At 38.0% G+C, this 23,253-nt stretch overlaps 1 protein-coding gene across 4 annotated transcripts in view; it reads right to left on the bottom strand.

The window, feature by feature from the left end:
* SHANK2 (SH3 and multiple ankyrin repeat domains 2) overlaps positions 1-23,253 on the bottom strand; it is a 339,413-nt gene that overhangs the window by 109,639 nt on the left and 206,521 nt on the right. For all 4 annotated transcript variants that reach the window (XM_051776895.1, XM_051776897.1, XM_051776898.1 and 1 more), the window contains 2 exons: positions 22,633-22,715; positions 20,882-21,006 (listed from right to left, as the gene is read on the bottom strand). In XM_051776895.1, coding sequence (XP_051632855.1) covers positions 20,882-21,006; positions 22,633-22,715 — 208 coding nt within the window. The remainder of the gene's footprint in view (positions 1-20,881; positions 21,007-22,632; positions 22,716-23,253) is intronic.

Raw genomic sequence — 23,253 nt, forward strand, 5'->3', positions numbered from 1 at the left:
GATCTCCCAGAAAGAAGAACACCATCTGATTCAGACCTTCTTTTGTCATCCTTAGGCCCACAGACAGGTGGTGTTTCCACTTGCTCCCCTTCAGTTTCAGGGATCTACTCCAAAATCATGGAATCACGGGATGAGTTGGCTTGGAAGAAACCTTTAAATGTCATCTAATCCAAGCCCCCTGGCATGGGCAGGGACACCTTCCACTTGACCAGGTTTCTCAGAGCTTCATCCAAACTGACCTTGAATGTTTCCAGGGATGGGGCATCCGTAGCTTCTCTGGGCAACCTGGTTCCAGGGCCTCTCCACCCTCGCAGTAAGAACTTTCTTCCCTATGTCAAATCTAAATCTTTTAGTTTAAACCCATCCTATCTTGTCTCTGCTGAAAAAGTCTGCCCCCATCTTTTTTATAAGCACCCTTTAAGTATTGAAAGGCCACAACAAGATCTCCCTGGAGCCTCCTCTTCTCCAGGTTGAACAATCCCAGCTCTCTCTGCCTTTCACTTCTAGGACATTCATCTGTTTGTTGACAGATTTATTAAAAGTCCCACCGTGGGGGTGGAGTGGGAGGCAGAGAAGAAGGAAAGGAGTGGGCCAGGGAGCTCCAGATTGCCAGCATATTTTCCATCTCTCTCTCCAGGAAGCATAAGGGCAGGAGAGCTGCCTGCAGTGCCAGCCCCAAGCCTGGAGTGTTCCACAAAGATCTCCTGACCCCTTAGTAACCTCACAGGACGGCTTGAGGCACCTCAGGCCTCTGAATTCCTCAGGAGCCAGTAGCTTTCTCTCTCCTGCTGCTACATGAGCTAATGAGAGTGAGCTGCCTCTCCCCTGAGAGGTTGAAAATATTCCAGATGAAGAAAAGGAGAAAAGTAGCAGCTTAATCTATATTCACAGAATCTATCTATCTATCTATCTATCTATCTATCTATCTATCTATCTATCTATCTATCTATCTAATATTCTCAGGATGAAGATCTAATCATGGAATGGGTGGGATGCAGCTTTAATCTCTTTGTCAAGCAGAAAGCAACATATATATATATATTTTTTTTTTTCATGGAATCGTTCAGGTCGCAAAAAGATCATCAAATCCAACAGCTCTTCCAGCACTGCCAAGGTCACCACTAACCCATGTCCCCAAGTGCCACATCTTGGGGCTTTAAATCCCTCTAGGGATGGTGACTCCATCACTGCCCTGGGCAGTCTTTTCCAATGCTTTACAACATTTTCCATGAAGAAATTTTTCCTAATATCCAATCTAAATTTCCCCCGACCATTTCCTCTCATCCTATTGCATACCTATATCTATCTATCTCAGGCTATCCATCCATTCATCCTTCTGAGGTTAATATGGGGTAACAACATCCTGAAGTTCTTTTGGCAGAAATATGTTACTCATATCACTCAGTTAATGTAAATGTTTCTAACTCAGATAAAATGTTTTCCAGGACTGTAACCAAAGGGCAGCCTAGAAAAGATATATCTGATTCTATTCAGCTGCTCCATGACTGTAGTAAAGGGGAAAAAAGGAATTTGATGGTATCATCTTGAAAACATGGATAGTTCTAATGTCCTGGGCGGGCATCAAATGCTGCCTGTGTGCCATTTATGTTACCAATAAAAATGAACAATATGCAAATAATAAAAAAATAAAAATTAACAATGTGTAGCAATGCAATCTCTAGATATTCCAAACAAAAAAGAGTCTGGGAGGAAGCTGAGTCCTAGCAGGTCAGAGGATCCCCTGTGTGCAGTCATTTGCTGTCTCTGCACTGAAGTTTTTGCTCCAGCTGAGGCAGAACAGCATGAAAACAAGGAGCACCTTCACAGCTCATTTACTGGCCAACCAGCCTGTCCTGCAGCATCCACACCTAATCCCAAACTCCTTACACTCCCAAGCACTGCAGCCTCAGGCCACCAGTCTTAACTCCATCCCTGTTAAGCAGTGTAAAATCATTGTCTAAACTTCAAATTCAGGTGCCACTTAATTTTTACTGACTAATAATATTAATTATGGTCTGAAATGGGCTAATCACAGAGACTAATCATGAAGGACTGTCAGCACACTGATGTTTCTGCAGCATAATATGCCATATTCTCCTACCTAGAAGCTTTTACTTTCTTTTAAACAATTACAGCTGGAGAAGGCAGTTAAATTTCTGATGTAAAAATGTTTCAGGGAGTCTTTTGGATTGAGCTATTAAGATCAGTAAAACAGTACCTCTGCATTGAATAGCACTAATGAACGTCAAAAGAATACAGAAAGCATCTGTAAAATGGGAGGAGAGTTTTATCTGCTCTTAATGTATGGTCATTAACAGGACTCATTCACTGTGAACTTTTTAGAATTTAGGAAGAAGAGAAAAAAGGGAATAAAGGAGAAAAGGGAGTAAATCAGGAAAAACAGGGTAAACCTTACAGTGTATGTCCCAGCATCACCCACAAACCTGACAATTCAGGCCAGAGGAAAAGAAACAGCCAGTAAACTAACAACCAAAAAGCAATCTTGTGTTTGTTCCCATTCTGGAAATTGTGCTTTCCTTTCCCCTTCTCTCTTTCCACCTCTTCATTCCCCCTAAGAGAAGGATCAAGTTTTCAATCTTCAGAACTGCCACCACTGCTCTGACTCAAAACACTTGCAAAATTATAATTCCCCAAATTCAACAATCACACGAATGGCTACACAGATTATACCATAAAAAGGAAAAATCCTCTTCAGTTGCTAGTAAATATTTCATAAATTTCAATTCCCTTCCATAAAGGATTCAAAATGTTATGCTGGAACTAAACTGGCAGAAAATATTTCATAGATTTCAGTTCCCTTCCACAGAGGACTCAAAACGTTATGCTGGCACTAAACTGGTAGAAAGGGACTCCTACGTTCCTGCAGTTTTTCCAGCAGTTGGAATGGGTCCTAAATGAAACATAATACAACAAATAACAAAATGATGAGTTTTATCAGAAGGACAAGGACTGCAAATGTATATTATTACCTTTTAAGAGAATTTCCTGCATATATTGCTACTTCAGCATTTCGATAATGCAGCTGGGGAGAGATTATATTAAACAAATAAATTTCCCTTCTGTGTTGTATATTGATTGTAGTGAATTAGATTAAATCTCCATGAACAGCTATTTCGAGCTGGGCCCACATTGTTTTGGTTTTGAGAGCTTGGTTAGAGTCAGTTGCTGCAAAAATACCATTTTGACAGCACGCATAGTACAGACGAGGGAGCTGAACTGATTAATACGTTCAGAGTTATTTCAGCAAAATGACTGATGTGGGCAACTGACGACCCAATCCCAGCTTCCACCTGCAGGAATAGCTGGAAAGGACCCCCTCAGAAGCAGCTGGAGCCTGTCTTTTTCCAGCAGGGCAAGACCAAAAGCTCAGGGGTGCAGAGCTGCCCAAGTGTCCCCATCTCTGCCGGGGTTTGTACATCCAAGTTGCTTGGAGACAGTTGCTGTGATACAAGTCAACTGGAGCTGTAAAATAGCACTACGGGCACAGATTTGTTACACTCTGTCAAGAGGAGATCTTGTACTAAGTGACTGCTCAGGGCTCTCTCTCCTCACTCTTGAAGATTCAGAGGTTTAGGCATTTAGGAGGGAACGATTCACCAAGTTTTCTGTTCTTACCGATGCCATTTTTTGATCCATATTTAATACAAAAGTAAACCTTCTGAAAGTGTGCTGATTATTTCTTGGTGTTGAATTCTGCTCACGATATTTTTCCAGAGGTTACATGAAAAAATATGGAAGTTGTCATTATACAGAACAAGAGAAACATTTCATGTGCTTGCACAATAAATAAAAGACATATTTTACAAATTAGCAAATTGTTCTTGTTCAATATTAGGATATATAAAATACATTTTTCTCTCTTATGAATATGAATCTATGCCATGTGTCAGAGCTACCTGACGTGAAACATGAAGAATTTAATTTACTGCCACTCTTTCTACCCCTAACAGTTGGTAGCCTTGGTCTGACATGTTTTGCATGGATGTATTTTAAGTCAACCATGAAATAGGGCCACAAACATTTACTGAACAGAAATCAGAAATAAAATTTTAAGTGACCTTGATTTTTGTACAAAAAGTTGGAAAATGGATGGATCTCGGCTGGGTAGTCATTCAAATTTCACACTCACAGCTCACAATTCAGTTACCTTAAAATCATAGAGTGGTTGAGGCTGGAATGGATCTCTGGAGGTATCTGGCCCATCCTCCTACTCAAGCAGAGCCATCCAAAAGCAGCTTTTGAATATTCCTAAGGATGGAGACTTCCCTGACCTGCTGGCAATACTTTGCCTAATGCAGCCCATGTAATCATTTGCCTAAGCTCCACTACAAGGACTCATGTTCAACTTGGGATCCACCAGGACCCCCAAGTCCTCGGCAAACCTGCTTTCCAGATGGTCAGCCCCTAGCACGTCCTTTTGCCTGGGATGATTCCTTTCCAGGCACACTTCCCTTTGACATAGTCAACAATGGCATCTACTGCTCTTTTAGTCACCCATGGTAAGCTCCAAATGCTTTACTGTCTTTGAATTATGTCTAAGACGCAATCTGATGAATTTTGTGCAGATTTAACAGGACCATTCAGAGAACACAGACCTGAAAAGCTTCACTTCTTTTCCCTGTATTTTGAAAACAGTCCATTTATCTCTCCCCTTTATTTCTTACCCTTTAAGTTGGAGATAATTTTTTCTGACTACTCAATATCCTGGTTTACAAGCACATCTTTCTGAATGTCCAAATCTAGGCTGAAAGTGTCAGTGTAGTTATCTATAAAACCACGGATTTTTTCCAAACACATGATTTCCCATTACAGAATCATAGAATAATTAAAGGTAGAAAAGGCCTCCAAGGTCATCAAGTCCAATCTTCGACTGAATATCACCATGCCCACTAAACCATATAATGAAGGGCTAAATTTCATCTTTTTAATCCCTTTTCTAGCAATTCTAATGGCAATTTACAGCATTAAAATTCTAGCAATTTACGGCATTAGCACCAGCTCTCCAGCTATGGAAACAAACTTCCCAGTTCAGTTCTGAGGGTTATTTCTACAACTCTAAGACAGACCAGCAATGCATTTGCTGTGTTCCATTCCTCTGCCATCAAGGCAGAGCAATAAATACTACTTCTGTTTAGAGATTTCCTATGTGAGTTACCCTTGGAATATCACCTTGTCATGATGATTTGTTGCTGTTCATTTTGTCAGTCAGTTATGAGACCTTTCTACGGTGTCTATGAAGCCAGACATTGCTCTTCAGGGTAGGCTTATGCTTAAATTGATCTAATAGTGAACTGTGCAGTCAGCAGGCTTTCCAGGTGGCTCTGGATGGTTCTGAATCACTAATCCTATGGGGTTTATTTCTTTCCCTTTTCAGCTGGGCCCACAAATTGCCACTTGGGGATGGCAGCACTAAGCTGAGGAGGAAGGTGGGACCCTGCACCTCAGGACAGCAATAGACCAACAGGCCAGACCACAACTGACTAAAGGAAAATGCAAAATTGCACTACTTGTCCTTAATTTTCAGTATGCTGAGGAAGAAGATATATCCCAAGGTCCTCCATAGTTACCACTATGACTAAGAACCCACTGAGGTTTTCATCTATAATATTCTCTTTCAACAGTGCTGCCTATTAAAGGTCCCTCATCCTCCAGGTCTGCTGACCTCTGGCAGACCTTCCTATTTCTGGTGCATTTGAAAGAAAAAAAACATCTATTGTCAGATTTTATGCCTTTGACTAGTTCTTCCTCAAGATCTATTTTGGTGAGCCATACTACAGTTTTAACTCTGCAGGGTTCAAAGTCTTTTCTCCTTTGTTCATATCTGCAATTTTGAACCAAGACTTCTTAATTCTAAATTAAGACATTTAGAAGCCATTTAACTACACTGTCTCTTCTGGTGGTTGCACTCCTAATAGATGAAAAAAAAACAAAACAAGAAAGAAAGGGAAAAATGGACAGATAACTTTTGTTCTGTAAGGTGTTTCTAAGGCAGGCCAGCCTATATAGAAGGATGCTAAATTTCCAGTTTCAAAGCAAATAAAAATACTTGAACACCTGAAAAGTAATGTTTAGCTTAACTCAGAAGAAAGTTTTAATTTTGCAAATCAGATATTACTCAGAAATTGTTTAATTTTTCACCCTTAATCTTACTGTAGCAAGGGTTTGTCTGCCATATGCAGTATTAATCCTTCCCTAGAGCCATCAACCTACATAAAGTGTATCCAAAAAGATCCTTGGGCATCAAACCATGACAATTTTTGAGAGTTCTCAGGAGCTGACCTACGTCTCTCACTAAACTGATGAAACAGGCATTTCTCTGTGAAAACAATTCTTTGCAGAAGTATTTCATTGTATTCTAGTTTCTTCATCACCCTTCTGTAGACCAGAGACCACTAAGTCCTCCTAAAACTGATGGCATGGAATGGCCAAGTTTCTTTTCAGACCAAGCAAACCAGTCCCCATTCAGGGAAATTTATCCAAAACACCACTGATGGAATTAGAATATTTTAGTGACAGACTGAGTCACAAATACACGATTCCCAACCGTTCATTTATTAGGTCATATAACAGTGAAAGAATTTGATCATAACATTATAACACAGCTGCTTTATTTCAGATGTGGAAGGAGTCCAAGTATTTGATAATTATGCTGCTTCAATTAGAGAGCTGGTGAAGTGGTATTGTTTGCTCCCAGGCAGGAAGCCCAGGGAAGCTCATTAACAAGCCTGAGGATGGGAAGGTCTGCTGAGCTGACACGAACCAGGCAATGGGAGGTGGCAGCAAGTCAACAACAAGGACATTCCTCTCCTACACTGAACACATTTAACAGCAGCTAGGTATAAAATCTACATCTTCAAGAGGTGGGGAAGGAAGTCACAAGAGGAGGAAGGCTGTTGGATGTAATAACAGGGCACTTATCTAAGCAGAGAAGAGCAACAGTTGTCTGGGTCTATGTAGAGATCTCAAATAATCCTAGAATCATAGAATGGTTTGGGTTGGAAGGGACCTTAAGGATCATCGAGTTCCAGCCCCCCTGCCATGGGTGAGGACACCTTCCACTAGACCAGGTGGAATCTCTGATGAAGATTCTCATAAAAGTGACAAAGCTGATTAGCAGATCAGCAGCGTCAGTAAAATAAACATTTGTGGTCTTCTGTTTATTTCCCTGGAAATTCAACCCCATGTGCTTTTTTTTTTCTGTGCTGATTTCCCTGTATTAGAAAAGAACAGTTTATTCATCTATTATCTCCTCTGCCTTTATCAAAATAAAGTTGTCTTATCCCCAAGGCAGTGGTGTGCCGTCAATAGTTTAATAAAGTTAATATACTCATAACTCAACCATCCCCAGCCACCAGCTCTCAGTATGGGATTAGTGTCCTCTGATGATCTGGAAATCACTCCATGCAGAAGTTAGGAAGCATTAGGTTTTGGCTCAGCCAAGTAAAAGCCTCACACTGTTGTATTATATTGCTACTGCAAACCTTTCACTTGTAGAAGACAGACAAGACTGGAGAAAGGTTGACAGTATTAACCACCGTCGTTGCCATTCATGTTTGACCTTGGCAGGGAAGCAGAGCAGGGGAAAACAAAGAATCACACATTATCTCTTCAAACTACTGGGAAAAAATGTCAGTAGGAGAATCATATCATCTTCCTTTTTTACCCTCTCACCTCCTGAGAAAGCTTATCCATATCCAGGTCTGTATTTAGGCTTCCTAAGATTCCTTCATTGATACATTTTGAGGGGCACAGAGGAGGAGAAGGGTGAGCAGGGGAGGCTCTGCTCCACAAAATCCTAATCATGGCTGGCTAAGATACAAAAGGGTTAATATTATTATTCCCCATCACTTGCATTAGTCAGAAAACTCCTGGCAGGCTGCCAGAGCTGCCATAAGACATGAACAGCCTGAAGAGATGGATACATATGGTGGCTGAGGCAGCTCCATCCAGCTCATGCTACCACTGGTATTAGTAATGCTGAGGGAAAAGGGATCTATCTGGACCACATGTCTCCGGGAACCCTGAATGCCTGGAAAACGTGACAGCACTTCCAGGGAGTTGGAATATCATTTTGCAATACCTCTGAGTACTGCTGGGTTCTGAAGGTAATTCTAGGGATGAGCTAAGGTGCACCAATTTGGGTATCTCTGCTTGAACCACAGGGTTACCTCATAGCAACTGATAGAGGAGTCAGACAGTAACTGTGGCATTAACATTAAGGTGACAGGACATGGGAGGATATAAGGAGAGTGTGGAATCTGCAGATAACAATCAATGAAATACAATCAAAAATCCTTCAAAAGTGAGGAATTTAGAAAACCAAAATGATTTTTTAAAGATTGGTCAGGATTCCCAGATGTTAGGAAGTCCTGGATTTATGCTGTTTTCCACATACAAACAATAAGTTACAAGTGTTACTCATATTTTACTGTTGATGATCTCTGAGTGATTCAGTGCCTTGATATAAAGACATAAATCTGGCAACTTTCAAATGTTTAATTTTTCAAAACATGTCCTGCCATCGGCTTCCCACTACTATTTATGTGGAAACACATGGAATGGATTTATCCAGTTCAACTTACATGCCTGCCTGAATTGTCTCCTAAGTATTTGTATCCCCAGACTGGGACAACCAGATCTAACCCAGCTGTGGTTTGGAGTCATTAAGAAAGAAATCATATCTACAAAGCCATAATTTTAACTTCTGAATAAAAAATTACTATTTTATTTTGACTTGGATAGTCTTTATTCCTTCTTTAAGTAAGTTGCTATGCATTTTCTACGTTGCAAAGTAGGTTTAGTAAACACCACACTTTAAATTAGTTTCTCTAATTTTATGTCTAAGTATAACCTTCTTCTTTCAACCAGCTCTAATATCCTAAAATCCCAACAGAGCCATTCAGTAAAGCTGTTAACTTGCAAATACAAAGCTGATCCTCAGATTGATATCTTGAAGCTTTATTCTGCATCACAAAATACCTCACAGTCTGTTAAACCACAGGATCAAAATGTCTCAGTACACTGATAGAAAAAAACAAATTGTAATCACTTTTTTCCAGTTTTCTTGTTTTCTCCCCATCTCTTTCAACTTTTGTGATTACATATATAAGGGTTTTCTTTCCTGATTTTTTTCTCTCATGAGCACAAGACTGACAAAAGAAAAGTATGCTGGAATTACATTTTATCTATTTTTGGTGATTCTGCCTTTCTGAGAATTTGTCCACTACTTGGAGAATCTTACTTGAAGTAAGTGTGAAATACTCCAAGTTTAACTTATCAAAGATGAGTAGAGGGCAGTAAGACATCACTGTAAACCTTGTAAATACAGATTATATACACTGAAAGCATCAAATAAAATCACACACTTCTTGTGCTAGAAACAGACAGGGTTTGTAGAGACCAGGAGGATCCTTTGGGATTTGTTTATTGAGCCTACCTTAAGTTTGCATAAACACATAAAACACACAAGTCTGTAGGTGATGTAGACTAAAAATCCCATTTTATATTTAAGATATGAAAGAGCAGACAGGCAGGAACTTTCCCATACCTACAGAGAAAGCTGGGATTTGAAGTTGGCTCCTCCAAGATCCAGCCTCCAGGAGAGCCTCCAGTGGGACAAGACTTTATAAAATCATGTGTGAGAGAAGATAAACCTTCAAAGCATCTCACTCTGTTTGCAACAACTAGAAAACCATATGCAATTTTTCCACAATTACAGAGCAAACTTTGTTGTGAGACAGTTCTCTGTAAGCACAGGAGAGACCAGTAACCAAAGTGGATCAAAACTAATTAAAATAATAATTCAAAAGAGACATTTCTTCCAAAGATATTATTACAGAACAATAACTAAGTTGCTGTGCAGACATGGCGTATTTTATTGAAGGCAGTATTTCTCTATTCAGAACCCTCTGGACTGGAAACCAAAATCAGAAGGAGGGGGAAAAAAGTTTTCTGATCTATAGAAAATGATGGAATTTAAATATTAGAAGGAAAAAAAAACCCAACCCAAAACCTAAGGCCGAAAGCAAAAAAAGCAACAAACTATTGATATTTTTCCATTAAGACCTTCTGAGGACAAAAATGCCAGACAACTGTCAAACAAAATATGAGGAATTAGCCAATAATACAAACAGACTCAACAAGTATGTCTGAAAAAAATTAAGCTTCCTACTGAGACGTTGCTCAGTGGCAACTCAAAACATGAACAGTTTGGCACCAGGTTTAGTACTGTTTATATTATATATTTCTCCCTATTGCCAGAGCCCAACAAAAACCAGATTTAACTAAAGATAATGATGAGATTTTAATGAAATGTTGAGAACCACGTATCTATGTTGTCCCTTCCTACACAGATTAATAACAAAAATGTTTAAAGAGGAAAGGTTTTATTTTCAGCTATTATTTTTCTAAGATAATGACAGAAAATATCTCTGGATTTAAAAATAGTGAAAAAATCATGAACACTTGAAGTATAAGTAAGCAAGAATTAGAAGTTTACTACCTGGATATTTCTAGTATCTTCCTTTATGTAGTTTTCTATACTTTTCTCCAGTGAATAAACAGCATTTTCTAAAATGTGAATTTGCACAATCCTGTCAATTTGAAAGTTAATGCTTAGAATGGGATCACACATCTCCCAAAAACTGCCATTGTGTCACTGATCTGATGTTTATTATGAGTAACTGTGTTGAAAACTCCCTGGGTGGATAATTGCCTGGTAGCAGCATTTTTGCATAAGATCATCACTAAAAAAAAATTAGAAATAAATAGCTTTTACATCTTACTACATCAAAAGGTCCTTAGAAAAAAAATATGTAAATTGGATTAATGACATTCATTTGTACATTAAAAGCAGCAAAACAGAGAATAGAAAACGACTTGAAATATCAAATGTTTTTTAATATTCAGAGAGTCAAGCTGAAGCTTCACTACTAATCCGGCAATTAGACATGGGTTGGTATGCAAATGAAGGAGGAATTTCATTTATTACAAGTTCCTCTGTAATGTCAGGAAGGTGACAATATTCCTGTTTGAAAAATGTATTCTTGATGAGTTTTACAACAGTGTCATATATTGTGACATTCACATTTTTATGTTCCAAACACTTCCTGTTAAACACAAGAATTTATCAACTAAACCCTGCAGAGATAAAAAAACCTGTCCATAAAACCTTTCTATTCCAGTGATAAACAACATTAACATTAATAGCATTAATAACATTCATCACATTAATCGATCCTAATCTATACAAAATGAATCTAGCTTTTGTTTTGCATCATTTGCTACCAGATGGGACAAAGTCATGTCTCTTTAACTTCAGAGCTGCCAAAGAGAAGCAATATTTTTCAATACTGAGGTTCTCACACCTTTACAGGTGGAACAAGACTCATCTAGAAAAAAAATGCTCAATCCAAACCTTCAGGAGACCCAACAGGAGATGTTCAAGCATCCACTTTTGGGCCCACACCATAAGAAAAAAACAAGAGGGACTGAACTCTGAACAGCACTTCTGAAAAGGTTTGCATGGGATACAGAGAGGAAACAGAAAAACCGCAGAAAAATGAGGAAGAACTGCAGAAAATGAGAAAAAAATGCAAAAAAAAAAAAAAGAGAATTGGGAATAAATATCCCTAGTCTTTGAGTCTTGGATAATAGGTGCCTACATAATTTCCAGCTCTGAAGCAAACCACTTTGTTAGGTGTATACTTGTTTTCTATTAAAGATCTCAAAACTATTCTAAAAACGCACAGGGAATAATGGGAGCCAAATAGCAAAACACATCTTCTATTCAATTCCAAATCTATGTGCTTTTGTCCAAGCCAGTTCCATAATAGCTACTGTCAATAAAGCATATTTATATACAAAAATAACAAGAAACTTCAAGAAAATGATTACAATAAATGTTTTGTTGGTCATTTGAAAAGAGTTCTCTCTTTAATTTAGCAGTGAAAGTGAGTCATAATCACCTTCAGTGTAAATAAATACACCAAATGCAGTTAACAACTTACAAGTCTGTCAACAATGACTGTTGCCCCTCATAAATCTATCTAACACTGAAAAGCCAAGTTACAGGTTGAGTCCATTCTAAAAAAAATTTTGAAGAACAGTTTTGAAAGAAAGAATGGCAATAAAAATACCAGGGAAATTCACATTGTGAAATAAGAAAGGATTATTGGACTTTGTTGCTTATATTTCTTTTAAATAAAATACAACATCATTAAGGCAGGACTTTGGTATCTGACTCATAAACCCAGCTTTGGGGAGTACAAAGCCTGAGCTTCACACATTTCCTCACCTATTTCAGCAAGGTTACAACTGTAAATAAACTCTTCCATGACTTTTTTTTATGTACTTACACACTTTTAAATTTTCTCTTCATCAGCAAATAGACACATTACCTACTTTTATGCTATCACCCTGTTTACCTAATCTTGAAAAACTCCATTAAATCTTCCATGGCCAATTTTCAGCGCTCTGATCAACAAAACCTTCAGAGACCTTAAAGTTCAACCCCATCCAGACCCCAAAACAGAAAAGGTGCCACTTGCCATGAAGACCGCACAGAAATTCCTGTTTTGAAAACTGACATGAAAAACTCTCACCAAGAACAAATATTTTTGTAACAAGTGAAAACTTTGTACCACGAGATGAGAACTAGAAATCTGGCTCCCCAAGTTATTGCCAGAACGTATGAAGCAAAATGAAATAGTGACAAAGGATTATTATTCTCCATTGTTAATATACAAGAGTCTCTGCAAAGATTCATATCAGTGTCACATTAGGATATAAAATGTTATTTCTGATCTAATTGATTTGAAGTGTATTTCAATTTGCTTATTAGATAAATTGGATGAGTCCTACAGTCACAAGCCACAGGGAATGCTTTGTAGAGGAACAAAACAAGGCAGGGATTCCTTGGGAAGTCTTCTTCTGCCATGACCTTTTCCCTCACCTCCTGCATAGTTGCACCACAATTTTTGGAGAAGCACAGTAGCTCTGGGTGGGATGATCACCCATTTATTGGGATCAACCTCCAACACTGAACATTCCCATGTATCACCATCAGCAAGCTTTTCATGACATCATTTGTCAAACTATATTGCCTTGTATGTTCATGTTTGGATCACTTCTATTTTCTCCCATAGAATACAGACCCTTATACTATTCATACATACTTTAAAGTGTAAGGTCCCAAATTAAACTGAGAGGCAGGGCAGAAGTTTGTGATTTTTTTCTTATATCTACAGTCAGAGAAGGAGGAGAAAAGGAACAGGGAAGGAAGCCTTCTCCTGCTTTTTAAAGTAATTAATGGATTAAATCTGAACCCGCTCTTCTATAGAGCACACATGCTAGAAACTGAATACAAAAGAAATAATTAAAGGAATGCAGAGCTTCTGCTAGATCAGATCCAAAAGTTCAGAATTTCCTTAAGTCAAGTGTTTCTGCAGTTCCTGTCACCCACACAAAAGCAGTCGGGAGCCTGTTCTGTGTACTAACATAAAGTGATTTATTTAACCCCTCTAAAACACTGAAAAGAGCTTAGGAACCTCATTCCACAGAATAGGTTAAAAGATTATGATTTTCAGGAAAACTTATGAAAAAAAATAAATGAATACACTACATGTCAAGTTATAGAGTTTTCATTTGCTTTTCTGCATAGGGAGATGATAGCAAATATATATTTGCCTAGTTAGGGATCATGAGTGAAGCTATTTCTTCAGAAAACCTGAATTTTTGGGTGGGGAGGAACAGGTAGGAAGAGAGGGGAAGTTTACTGCTCATGAAGCATGTGATTATCAGATGTTAATCATCTTCCTTTTAACCTCTGCACAGACTTGTGGTTCATGAAATACAATCAGCAGGTGAACTGAGCATTTCAGCATCACACAACTTGATTGCCAGTCTCAGAATAAGAGAAAGAAAACTGTCAATAAATAAATAAATAAATAAATAAATAAACCATAATATACCTCATTGTAATATTTCTCCTGCTAAGATGCTTGCACCTACTCAAAAACAAAAGGGGCAAAAAGAAAGAAAAGAAAAATGCCAGGTTTATAGATCAGTTCTGCTGCAGTCTTCAACAATAGGAATTTGTCACCTCATTCTCCACCATTTAAAACAATTCATCTGTTTTCCTTCACCTCCAGTTTTGCAATTAAAAGAAATTGCATTTTCTCCCCTAAAATACCAGGCACAAGCACTGTTTTTCATATAGCTCCATTCCAGCAACCAGGTTTCCATAGTATCAAGAGGCTAAAAAAAGCCAACAGGCTTCGGAGAAATTAATTTTAATCCAGTGTCTCCTGGTAATCGGCAAACCATACTGCAAAAAGGCAGTTATTTATTTGGGGTGTTAGTTTTAATACCTAATCTCAACACCTAAGTGCTAAAAATTGAAGAGATGGATTATTCTTGTATTACTTGAACAGAGGACTGAGAGATTTCTGCGTGAGGGAAGACCATCCATGGTTGTGCTTTCTGTGAAACACTGGATGGCCAAGATGGCTGGATGCCACTGGATGGCTTCTAGGTGGCCAAGAACTGGCTATTTATACTAAGCAGCTTATCCAAATATAAGCGTTTGTATATCTTCATACAAATTTGCTATTTTTGGAGGGTTTTGTAGCAGGAAGTCAGGGAAATAGTGGTTTTCATATTCACTACAAGTCAGAAAACTCCCTATGGATAGCTCCACACTCCACACACAGTCCCAGGAGCTTTGGCAGAATCCCTCAGAATAGAAAGGCTAGGAAATTCTCTTAAAATGCTGTGGTATTTAGGTCCAAATGCCTTAAAACTGAAAACAGAGAACTGAATGGGCACAACTAATTCTGACTGTTGCTGCCATTATCAACATAATTCCTTTCAAATCCTCCTCTCGAAGCACAAAAATCAGTTCTCAGTTTCAGTTACTTGTTAAATTTCTGGGAATCAGATAAATATCACTATTTTCTCTTGCACCTTGGGACACAAGCCCAATATACACCTCATATAGAATCAAGGCTAATGATTGCCAGTTTTGCTCACAGCCTGGAAAGCAAAGTGTTTTAGTTTTTGTCTCTCTTCAATCTTATTTTCAAGCACGTTATTTGCTTTTGCATGAATAACTGAGCTCTTCTAAGAAGCAAATTATTTTTTGTCTACCCATTTCCATCTATGTTGAAAAGATAACAGTCTTATTAATGTATTTTTAGAATAAAACAAGATTTGTTCATCCTTTTTACGATCACACTGAGCACATTTGGAATACCATTACTTCCCACAGGTTAGAGGCGGTATGTAAGGAACAGATAAAAAGAGCAATCAAAAATAATTATGTGTAGTGTTTTTCTGAAGATCCAAAGGCCCAACAATTTCATTCAGGTGCCACCATCCACCAAAAACATAAATTAGGACAAAAAACCCAAATAAACCCAAACTTTCACTTACTGAGCTTAAGTGGAAAGAAAAGCAAAGAAAGCAAAATACTTCTCCATCAAGTGAAAAATTAATCCACTTCGTCAAACTGTGCAGATACATCAAACTTTTCAACACTTGTACCACAGCTGCTCTTTTTCCAAGACCCCACTGTCGCAACTCTCCAGTACATCTGCAGTTACACTTAAGTAGAAGAATTCCAAAAGCAAAACAGGAAGAAAGTTTTCTTCGGACTCTGACAGCCTTCATTTGAAGAAGTATCAGGGGTTTGCTTGTGCTTAATAAACATCATTTGCAGATGACACCAAGAGGATGAGGAGTTAACAGAAATAAGCTTTTTCCTCTAATGGTTGGTTAAATCAAACTATGTGTCAATTAAATATACAGATTTAAAAATAATAGTGGCCAGAATAGGTGTGTATATAATATATATAAAATCCTAGAATGGTTTGGGTTGGAAGGGACCTTAAAGACCATCCCGTTCCAACCCCCTTATGGGTAGGGACTCATATATATAAATATATATATATATATGCTCAAACACTGCAGTACTACTGCAGCTTTGGCAAATGTCTCCTCATTAAAAAGGTGCAAGAATCCTGTTTGTATAGCTGAACCAAAACCTGGACTAGATGCTGTCTAGGAACAGAACAGCTCTGAGGCTGGCTGTTCTCCTGCCAAAGGGGAGGCTCTCTGCATGGGCAGGAGCAGCAGCCAAGTTGGCACCAAAAAATCCCTAATGCAAGACAGGACCTTACTCTTCTTGTCCACCAAAAGGCCTAAATGTGAGAGGCAAACACAGCACAGGAATATGTAAGAATAATGTTGGGTTCGCTCTATTCCTCCTACACACAATACTAGGGAGGCTCTTCCTAAGTCCTGCATGGAGCTGGGATCCATACTTCCAGGAGGGTATGAGCAAACTTTCAGTTGCAATGTGATAATCTCTGTTATTAAAAGGACACCAACAAAGCCTCCCTTTATTTCCAAGAGAGAAAAAAATTCATGGTCCCCATGAGGGTGAAAAAAGAAATAATTTAGATTTCTATCTGGTGGCAGAAGCCAGCAAAGTTCACAGTAGAAATAAGAGAAAACTCAGCCAGTGGGTAATTACTCCGTAATGAAGATTATGGAGGATGGGAAGGTTTCTCTGTTGCTAAAAGGATTTAAATCAGAAACACGTGGCTTTGTAAAACCACTAATTCACCAAGCCACTGAATACCAATGTAAGGCATAACAATGCTGTGCTTGCCAAAAATATTCATAATTGCTATAGTCTAAGCTGCAACAATAAAGTTAAAAGTTTGCTTTCCAGATCAGATTTGAAGTTTGCATAAAGAGCTGGAATAAAACAAACACGTGACCTACTGCTAAATATTAAAGTTACTTGTGTGTGTAAATTGTTAAAATATTTCAGATATTTTAAATGTCTCCTTAAATGTTTATTGCTCTTTTTTACATATAGTCAGAGGATAGATATCTTTCATACAATGATAAAATAATGCTGTCTGCAATAAAATGGCTATTTTTCACCTATCACTACTTGAAGAAAAGTTTGTACTAGTAAATTGTATAAGCTCTTGAGGTTAAAAAAATACAGGCAATTATATTACTTTGCATGTTTTACTATAAGTACCAACTGAAGAGTTCTGCAGCAAAATGATGAAATTTCTTCTATTACCATCTCTGTTTTTGTTCTTCAAATTAAACCTTGAATTTTGTCTTTTGATTTCTTAAATGAATAATTCACCGGTTTTGTCTAGTTTACATTTTAACTGGAATGTAAATAAGCAGCCATGCTATTCCACAGACAATAACATTTACATTTATCTGGAAAAATAAGAGATTTTATGGCACAATAATGCAAATTTCAATGCCTCATTTAGAGAACAAAAGTGTTATTTTGGTAAAATATTGCAGCATTAACTGTGCTTTCTGAGTATTGATATTATAACATTATTGTTTGTATGAGATATGCTCATGAAATAAAAACACATATCAAATCATGCAACACCTGCAAAACAGCTGCACACTCATGAGTACAACAACAGCAAATAGTTAATAACCCATTGGGTTTTAATTTAGAAAGACAGTCTACATCCTACCACACTAAAAACCCCCCAAAAACTATTCTTGAGTCAAGAGGTCTTCCAGTTTAATGGATTTCTTTATTCAAAGAGAGTTAGCTTGTGTATGTCAGCAAAGCAAATCTCCAAAGAAAACACATCCCCAACTCAGAGAATTCCTGAAGTCATGTTTCAAGGCAGAACTCTCTGAACATTTACAAACCTGAACAGGTGCAGTGTAGAAATCCAGTCACTGATGAACTACCAATGACTTACAAAGACTTTGGAATTAATGATAGTTGTAGGTTTTTAAATCCCTTTCTAATGGAAACTTATTAGGTTGGATAGCACTTGCTCTAATATGTTGCTTTACTTTTATTTGTCTTTTTAATTTGGCAGATATCAAGATTCAAGAAAACATAACTAAAATAGTGAAAAATAACAAATAGGGTTATAACAGCCAAATCACAACCATCCTCTTTTTCTGATTGTTTATCAAAGCTAAGAAAAAAGTGACATGGATTGGCATCCATTGAATTGCTCATGAAAATCCATATCTAATGACAGTTGTCTCTACCTCAGTCTTTCAGCTCTAAAAGTAGTCATGCACTTTTCCAGTCCATTTGATCTGTGCTCATCCAGGAAAGCGACTACACACTTCACAATTTTTATCACAAAATCATGACTGGGTTTCAAGGAAAGAGAAAAACCATATACAGTCAAAAATTTTCATGAAGACTCTGTGAACACTGTTTCCAAAGGCAAGTGCAACATTAATGTCTGAAGTCTCATGCTAAAATTAATTGTACAGGTTGGACAGATCAGTATTAAAGTCTTTAATATAGAAAACCTGTAAACTTGATAAAAATTCAGTCATAGGATATCCTTCCAGCCTTGTTCCAGCTAATACCCACTCCATTTACCTTTTCTTCCTTTTCTGTATAGATCTTTTATTTGTTCTGCTCCACGTGCATCAACTCCAACACTGAACTATCACTATGCTTCGTAGCTGATTTTGAAGTTTTACTCCCTTCAGAAGATTCCAGACCAGAACTACACATGAAAAAATGATGCCTTGTCTTCTCCTACCCTCCTGATCTCTCCTGCTTCCAAAGAAAGGATTTATCTTCCTGTCAAACCTGCCATTCCAGAGTGAGGCTCCTCTTATCTCCATGACCCCAAGCCACTGAACCTCCTCAAGCAGGAGTGAAACATCTGCTCTCCCTCACACTTTGCCCCCTGCCAAAGTGGACTCTCCCTTCTCTGAAGCCTGTTACTTGCTGCAAGCGTTATATATGGGACTAATTAGGATCCTAGTTGCTCATTAACTCTTTTATTATCCATGTGACATTTATGATGAATGCATTATATTACTTACAAATGGCTGAGTTGGCACTTACACACGGCAGCATAAACTTTAGAGTCAGGGGAGAAATCATTTAGCACTAAGATAGACTAACTGCACCATGTAAATTGAAATCTTCTGGGTTCAACATAAGAAATAAAGGAGTTTGGCATTCCTAGAAGTGCAGGTGGACCAGTCACTTATACTTCAGCATCAATATCTTTTGCATCACTGTAAATACCTTCAAAGATGGCTTTCTCTCACAGTCAGTACCGTGCAAGGCACGTTGTCGTAAAATAGAAAAAAATCCTGCCTTTCTCCAACACAAAAGTCTTCTGCAACAGCAAAGTTGTAATTTCTCAGGATTAGCATTTCCTCATAATAAGTTGCAAAATTCAGACAGGAATAACCCCGATGAACATAAATTACACAGAAATGGATTTGATTTGCATGTAATAATGGCTTCTTTTGGAATTAATTACAGATATGCTGGAGTATGGATTAACGTCCTGATTCAGCAATGGATATGCATGTTTAACTGCTCTTCTATGCTAAGGCTAGGAGTAAATTGTCTAGACAATTAATTATCATTCTTCCCTCATTTGCCAAAAAAGCAGTAAAGCTTTGTGCAGAACGAGTTCTTGCATCCCTTCAGAGATCTTAAAAAAATCCATAGGCAGAGTTGTCATTCTGTAATGCTCTCCATTAAATTGCACATTATTCACCATCAAATCTATCTGTGAAATCTGCCAATAGAGACTAGGCATACTTCCTAAAAGCCTAACAAGAAATCAACTTCTAAAAATAAAGCCCTGTTTAAAAAGCCCCACCTAACATCAATAATGATAGTATTGAAAGGATCCCTGCCTAGAGAACACAACAGTACAATTTTTAAGCTGGTCTTTAATGGTTTACTAAATGCTTATTCTTAAGTAAACAAACAGTAAGGGAAATGTACTTTGAAGGCAGAGATAAAAAAGCACATCTATTTACTTTAGGAGCCTGCAAAGCCCGTTCTTTCATTGCTCCACTGTGAAGAAGTGGTGCAACTATTTAAATTCAATCACCATGGGATTTCAAGGCACACAACAAAAAAAAAAATCTGCATATTATACTCTCTCCCCAATGGAAAGAGCGGCTCTGCAGAAATAAATGTAGCACCAGCAAATACTTTCCCAATATAGATATGTGATGGAAGGAGGAAGCATAAAATAAAACTAAATCAATAGATCTTACAGACAAGACTTGATCAATCCATCCCAAAAGATCTATTTTCAGTACCCAGTTGAACAGAATCATAGCATCCCTTGGCTGGTCATGAAAAGGTTGCAGAGGGGAAGAGGAAGAAAATCCCAAATCATTATTTTGATGCAAACTGCCCAGTAGCACACAAAAGGAGAACCAACTATTTAACCAAAACCTAAAATACTGACCAAAAATCCTCCAAAATATCAAACGTGGAGGTACTGTTGGTACGAATGGAGTATTTAAATATACTCCTTTTTATAAGGCAATTTATACTGCAATAACATCCATTGTTTCTTTTCTGTATTTACAGTGCACTGTTAGAACAATTCAATTTCAAGCCAAAGTAATTTGCTTTATTCTCCATGGTTACTAAACAGCACTAGACCTCAGATATTTCCGATTGCAGAAAAAGTCATTGATTTTGGTTACTCTCTAAAAATACTTAGAAGAAAACAGAACTGATAGCCTAAAGTAAATATTGAAATGAATCTAAATATCTTAATTAAAAGAATAAACCCTCCCAAATATCTCTGAGTTTATTCCCAAAGAAAAAAAAGAACAAGCAGAAAATTCCCAGCCAAGCTGACCATTGCTCTCTGTAACTGCTTTCCTAAATGCTGCATGAGGTTTTTAAATAGATCAAGTGAAGCACATTACTAGTGTTAGTCCATAGAACTTCCTGCTCAGAAGCATCACACACTTTTTCCAAAGTCAATTCTGCAGTGGGAACATCCCTATTTCCCCAACAGAACACTGAGAATCAAATTTCAGGATCTCCTACCTCGATCAAAAAGTCTCCAGTTCTCAGGCCAGCTTGCCATGCTACTCCCCCTTCATCCACAGATTCCAAGTACTGCAAAGCAGGAAAGGCTGGAGTTGGGGTGAATTCTTCAATTGGTGTGTCAGCTTTAAAAATAAATACCACATTAAAAAAAGAAAGTTATGGAGTGCTTGCAAATACCACTTGACTACAGGCCTATTATTGGCCATTCAAATTTAGGGTTAAAAAATGGTGGGTGCTAAAAGTAAGAGGATCCCAGAGGAGATCAGGATGTGGGGACAGAGTGAAATCTCTCTGCAATAGCAATCCACAGGTCTTCAATTCAGAGGGGAAAACACATGCTTCTTTACTGACTCAAACCAGATCAAGGTGTATGAGGCAATAGTTGGATCCTGCGTATTCCAGGATATTCAGTATTAGTTCAAGTAACCCTTTTGTGCGCCTGGCAAAATGCTTGGAACTCTGGCAACATCCAACTAGAAATGAATTATGTACTGTAGCCAGAGGAGAGCTCCTGGCCAAACTGGGGGAGGTGATGGGTGGGGTGGGAAAGGATGTCAAAGATTAAACAGAATTATTCCTTCTCCACATAGATGTGTGTAACAAAGAAGAGACCAAAATAAATCACTTTTTAGGAAAAGAGGCACAGCTGGCCCTGTAACAACTCTCCCTCTCCCTGTGTCACGTACACAGACAAGCAGGAAAGTCCTTGGGTCTTTCACCTAAGGTGCCTTCCCTGCTCCAGAGAAAATCTGGAGAGAATTGCTGGGCTTACCCAGAGGGAGTAACCTCTGCTCAAAGCACAGATAACTCCCGCCAGTGCTCAGGGAAAAGGTCATGCTGTTGCCTTTCCTATTTACAACTCTAAAAAATTTATTTAGCTAAGCCTAGAAAAGCTTTTACAACCCTGAAAATCTATGGTGGCCCTGCTTTAGGGGTGGGGAACAGGGAGAGCAGAAACCATGTCCCAAGAATGAAGACATGGAACAATTTTCATGCTCAAGCAAGGCAAGGGAGAACCCATGTAAAATGAGGGGGAGCAAGAGATGGGACATACCATCATACATATCTCTTTTAAATACAAAAGGAGCAAACTGCACTGAAAGTTAAAAAGCAGAGCATTAAATAGAATGCCTTTTTTAACTCTTAAGAATGCCATTATTATAGATTTTAGGCTACAGGAAAGTACCATGCAGTTTAACATATGAACAGCTTTAAAAATGAGCACACTACAGGCCATGCAACATACGTGCAGCTTCTGAAGATATAAAAAAAGATCATATTTTCATACTAAAACTGCACCAATGTCACCTTGCAGAAGATCCACACCTAATTTAAAGAAAACATCACTCTCTTGTCTATTCCTACTCACAGACCTATTTAAATACACTGACATATGAAATAAAGAAGCAGGTTTTATAAGGAAAGCAGGTTTCCCATAGTTAGGTAAACTGCATGACAAAACAGGTTAATGACAAAATATCACATACAGCAGCACAATAAAAATACAAAACTTTCTCTCCCCCCAAACGATTATACAGTGTTTCTCCTATGTAAAAATGCAAACTGCTTCAAACAGAAGCCACTAAAATCCATCTGAGTAGTACAGCATACAGAGAATCCTGTTGTCTAGCAACCAAGTGCACCAAGAATAATTCCTGCTTATATTCCAAGATGTATAAATTTCTTCATGCCACTGCACATCACACACACACACACACACACACACACACACACACAGAATCACATACCTTTTGCCCCTCTGAGCACAAATCCAAATCCTTCATTGTCTTTTTTCTGCAGGACCACTGCCTTTTCTTCTATTATGCAGTCACTGTAGAGAGAATTCCGAGGATAGCGACCATTATTACATCCCTTCATCACCACTGTAGTAGCTGCTCCTCCAGTGTGCAGGTTCATCATCATCACAGCCCGTTAATCAAATAATATTGCAGTAACCGAGCATGGGAAAATACAGAACAAATAGCAGCGAGGGCAAGACAAAGACCGAGCTTGATGATAAAAGAGAACATGACAAAGCAACTTAAAAGGAATAAAAAAGGCAGAGAGGAAAAAGAAAGAAGAAGAAATCATGCATGGTGGTTTGTGTTCTATATGAATGACTGGATGAACATGTGATCATGTAATCTGTGGGCTAGCTAGGACTCTAAAAGGAAAAAAAGTAAGTGAACTGAACGACAGTATCATTAATAAACTCCTCAATCGTGGATGTACCAGATGCATCTTCTAGTGAAGCCAAAATGAAACCAACCAGAAGAAAAATGAGGCAGCATTTTAAATTTAAAGATAATAAATTATGATTTTATATTAGCTAACTAAAAGGCACAAATATATTCTGAAAGCTATGCCTT

The sequence above is a fragment of the Manacus candei genome, unplaced genomic scaffold, assembly GCF_025592945.1.
Source record: "Manacus candei isolate 608988 ecotype Guabito, Panama unplaced genomic scaffold, ASM2559294v1 h1tg000009l, whole genome shotgun sequence".
In the NCBI taxonomy this organism is placed as follows: Eukaryota; Metazoa; Chordata; class Aves; order Passeriformes; family Pipridae; genus Manacus; species Manacus candei.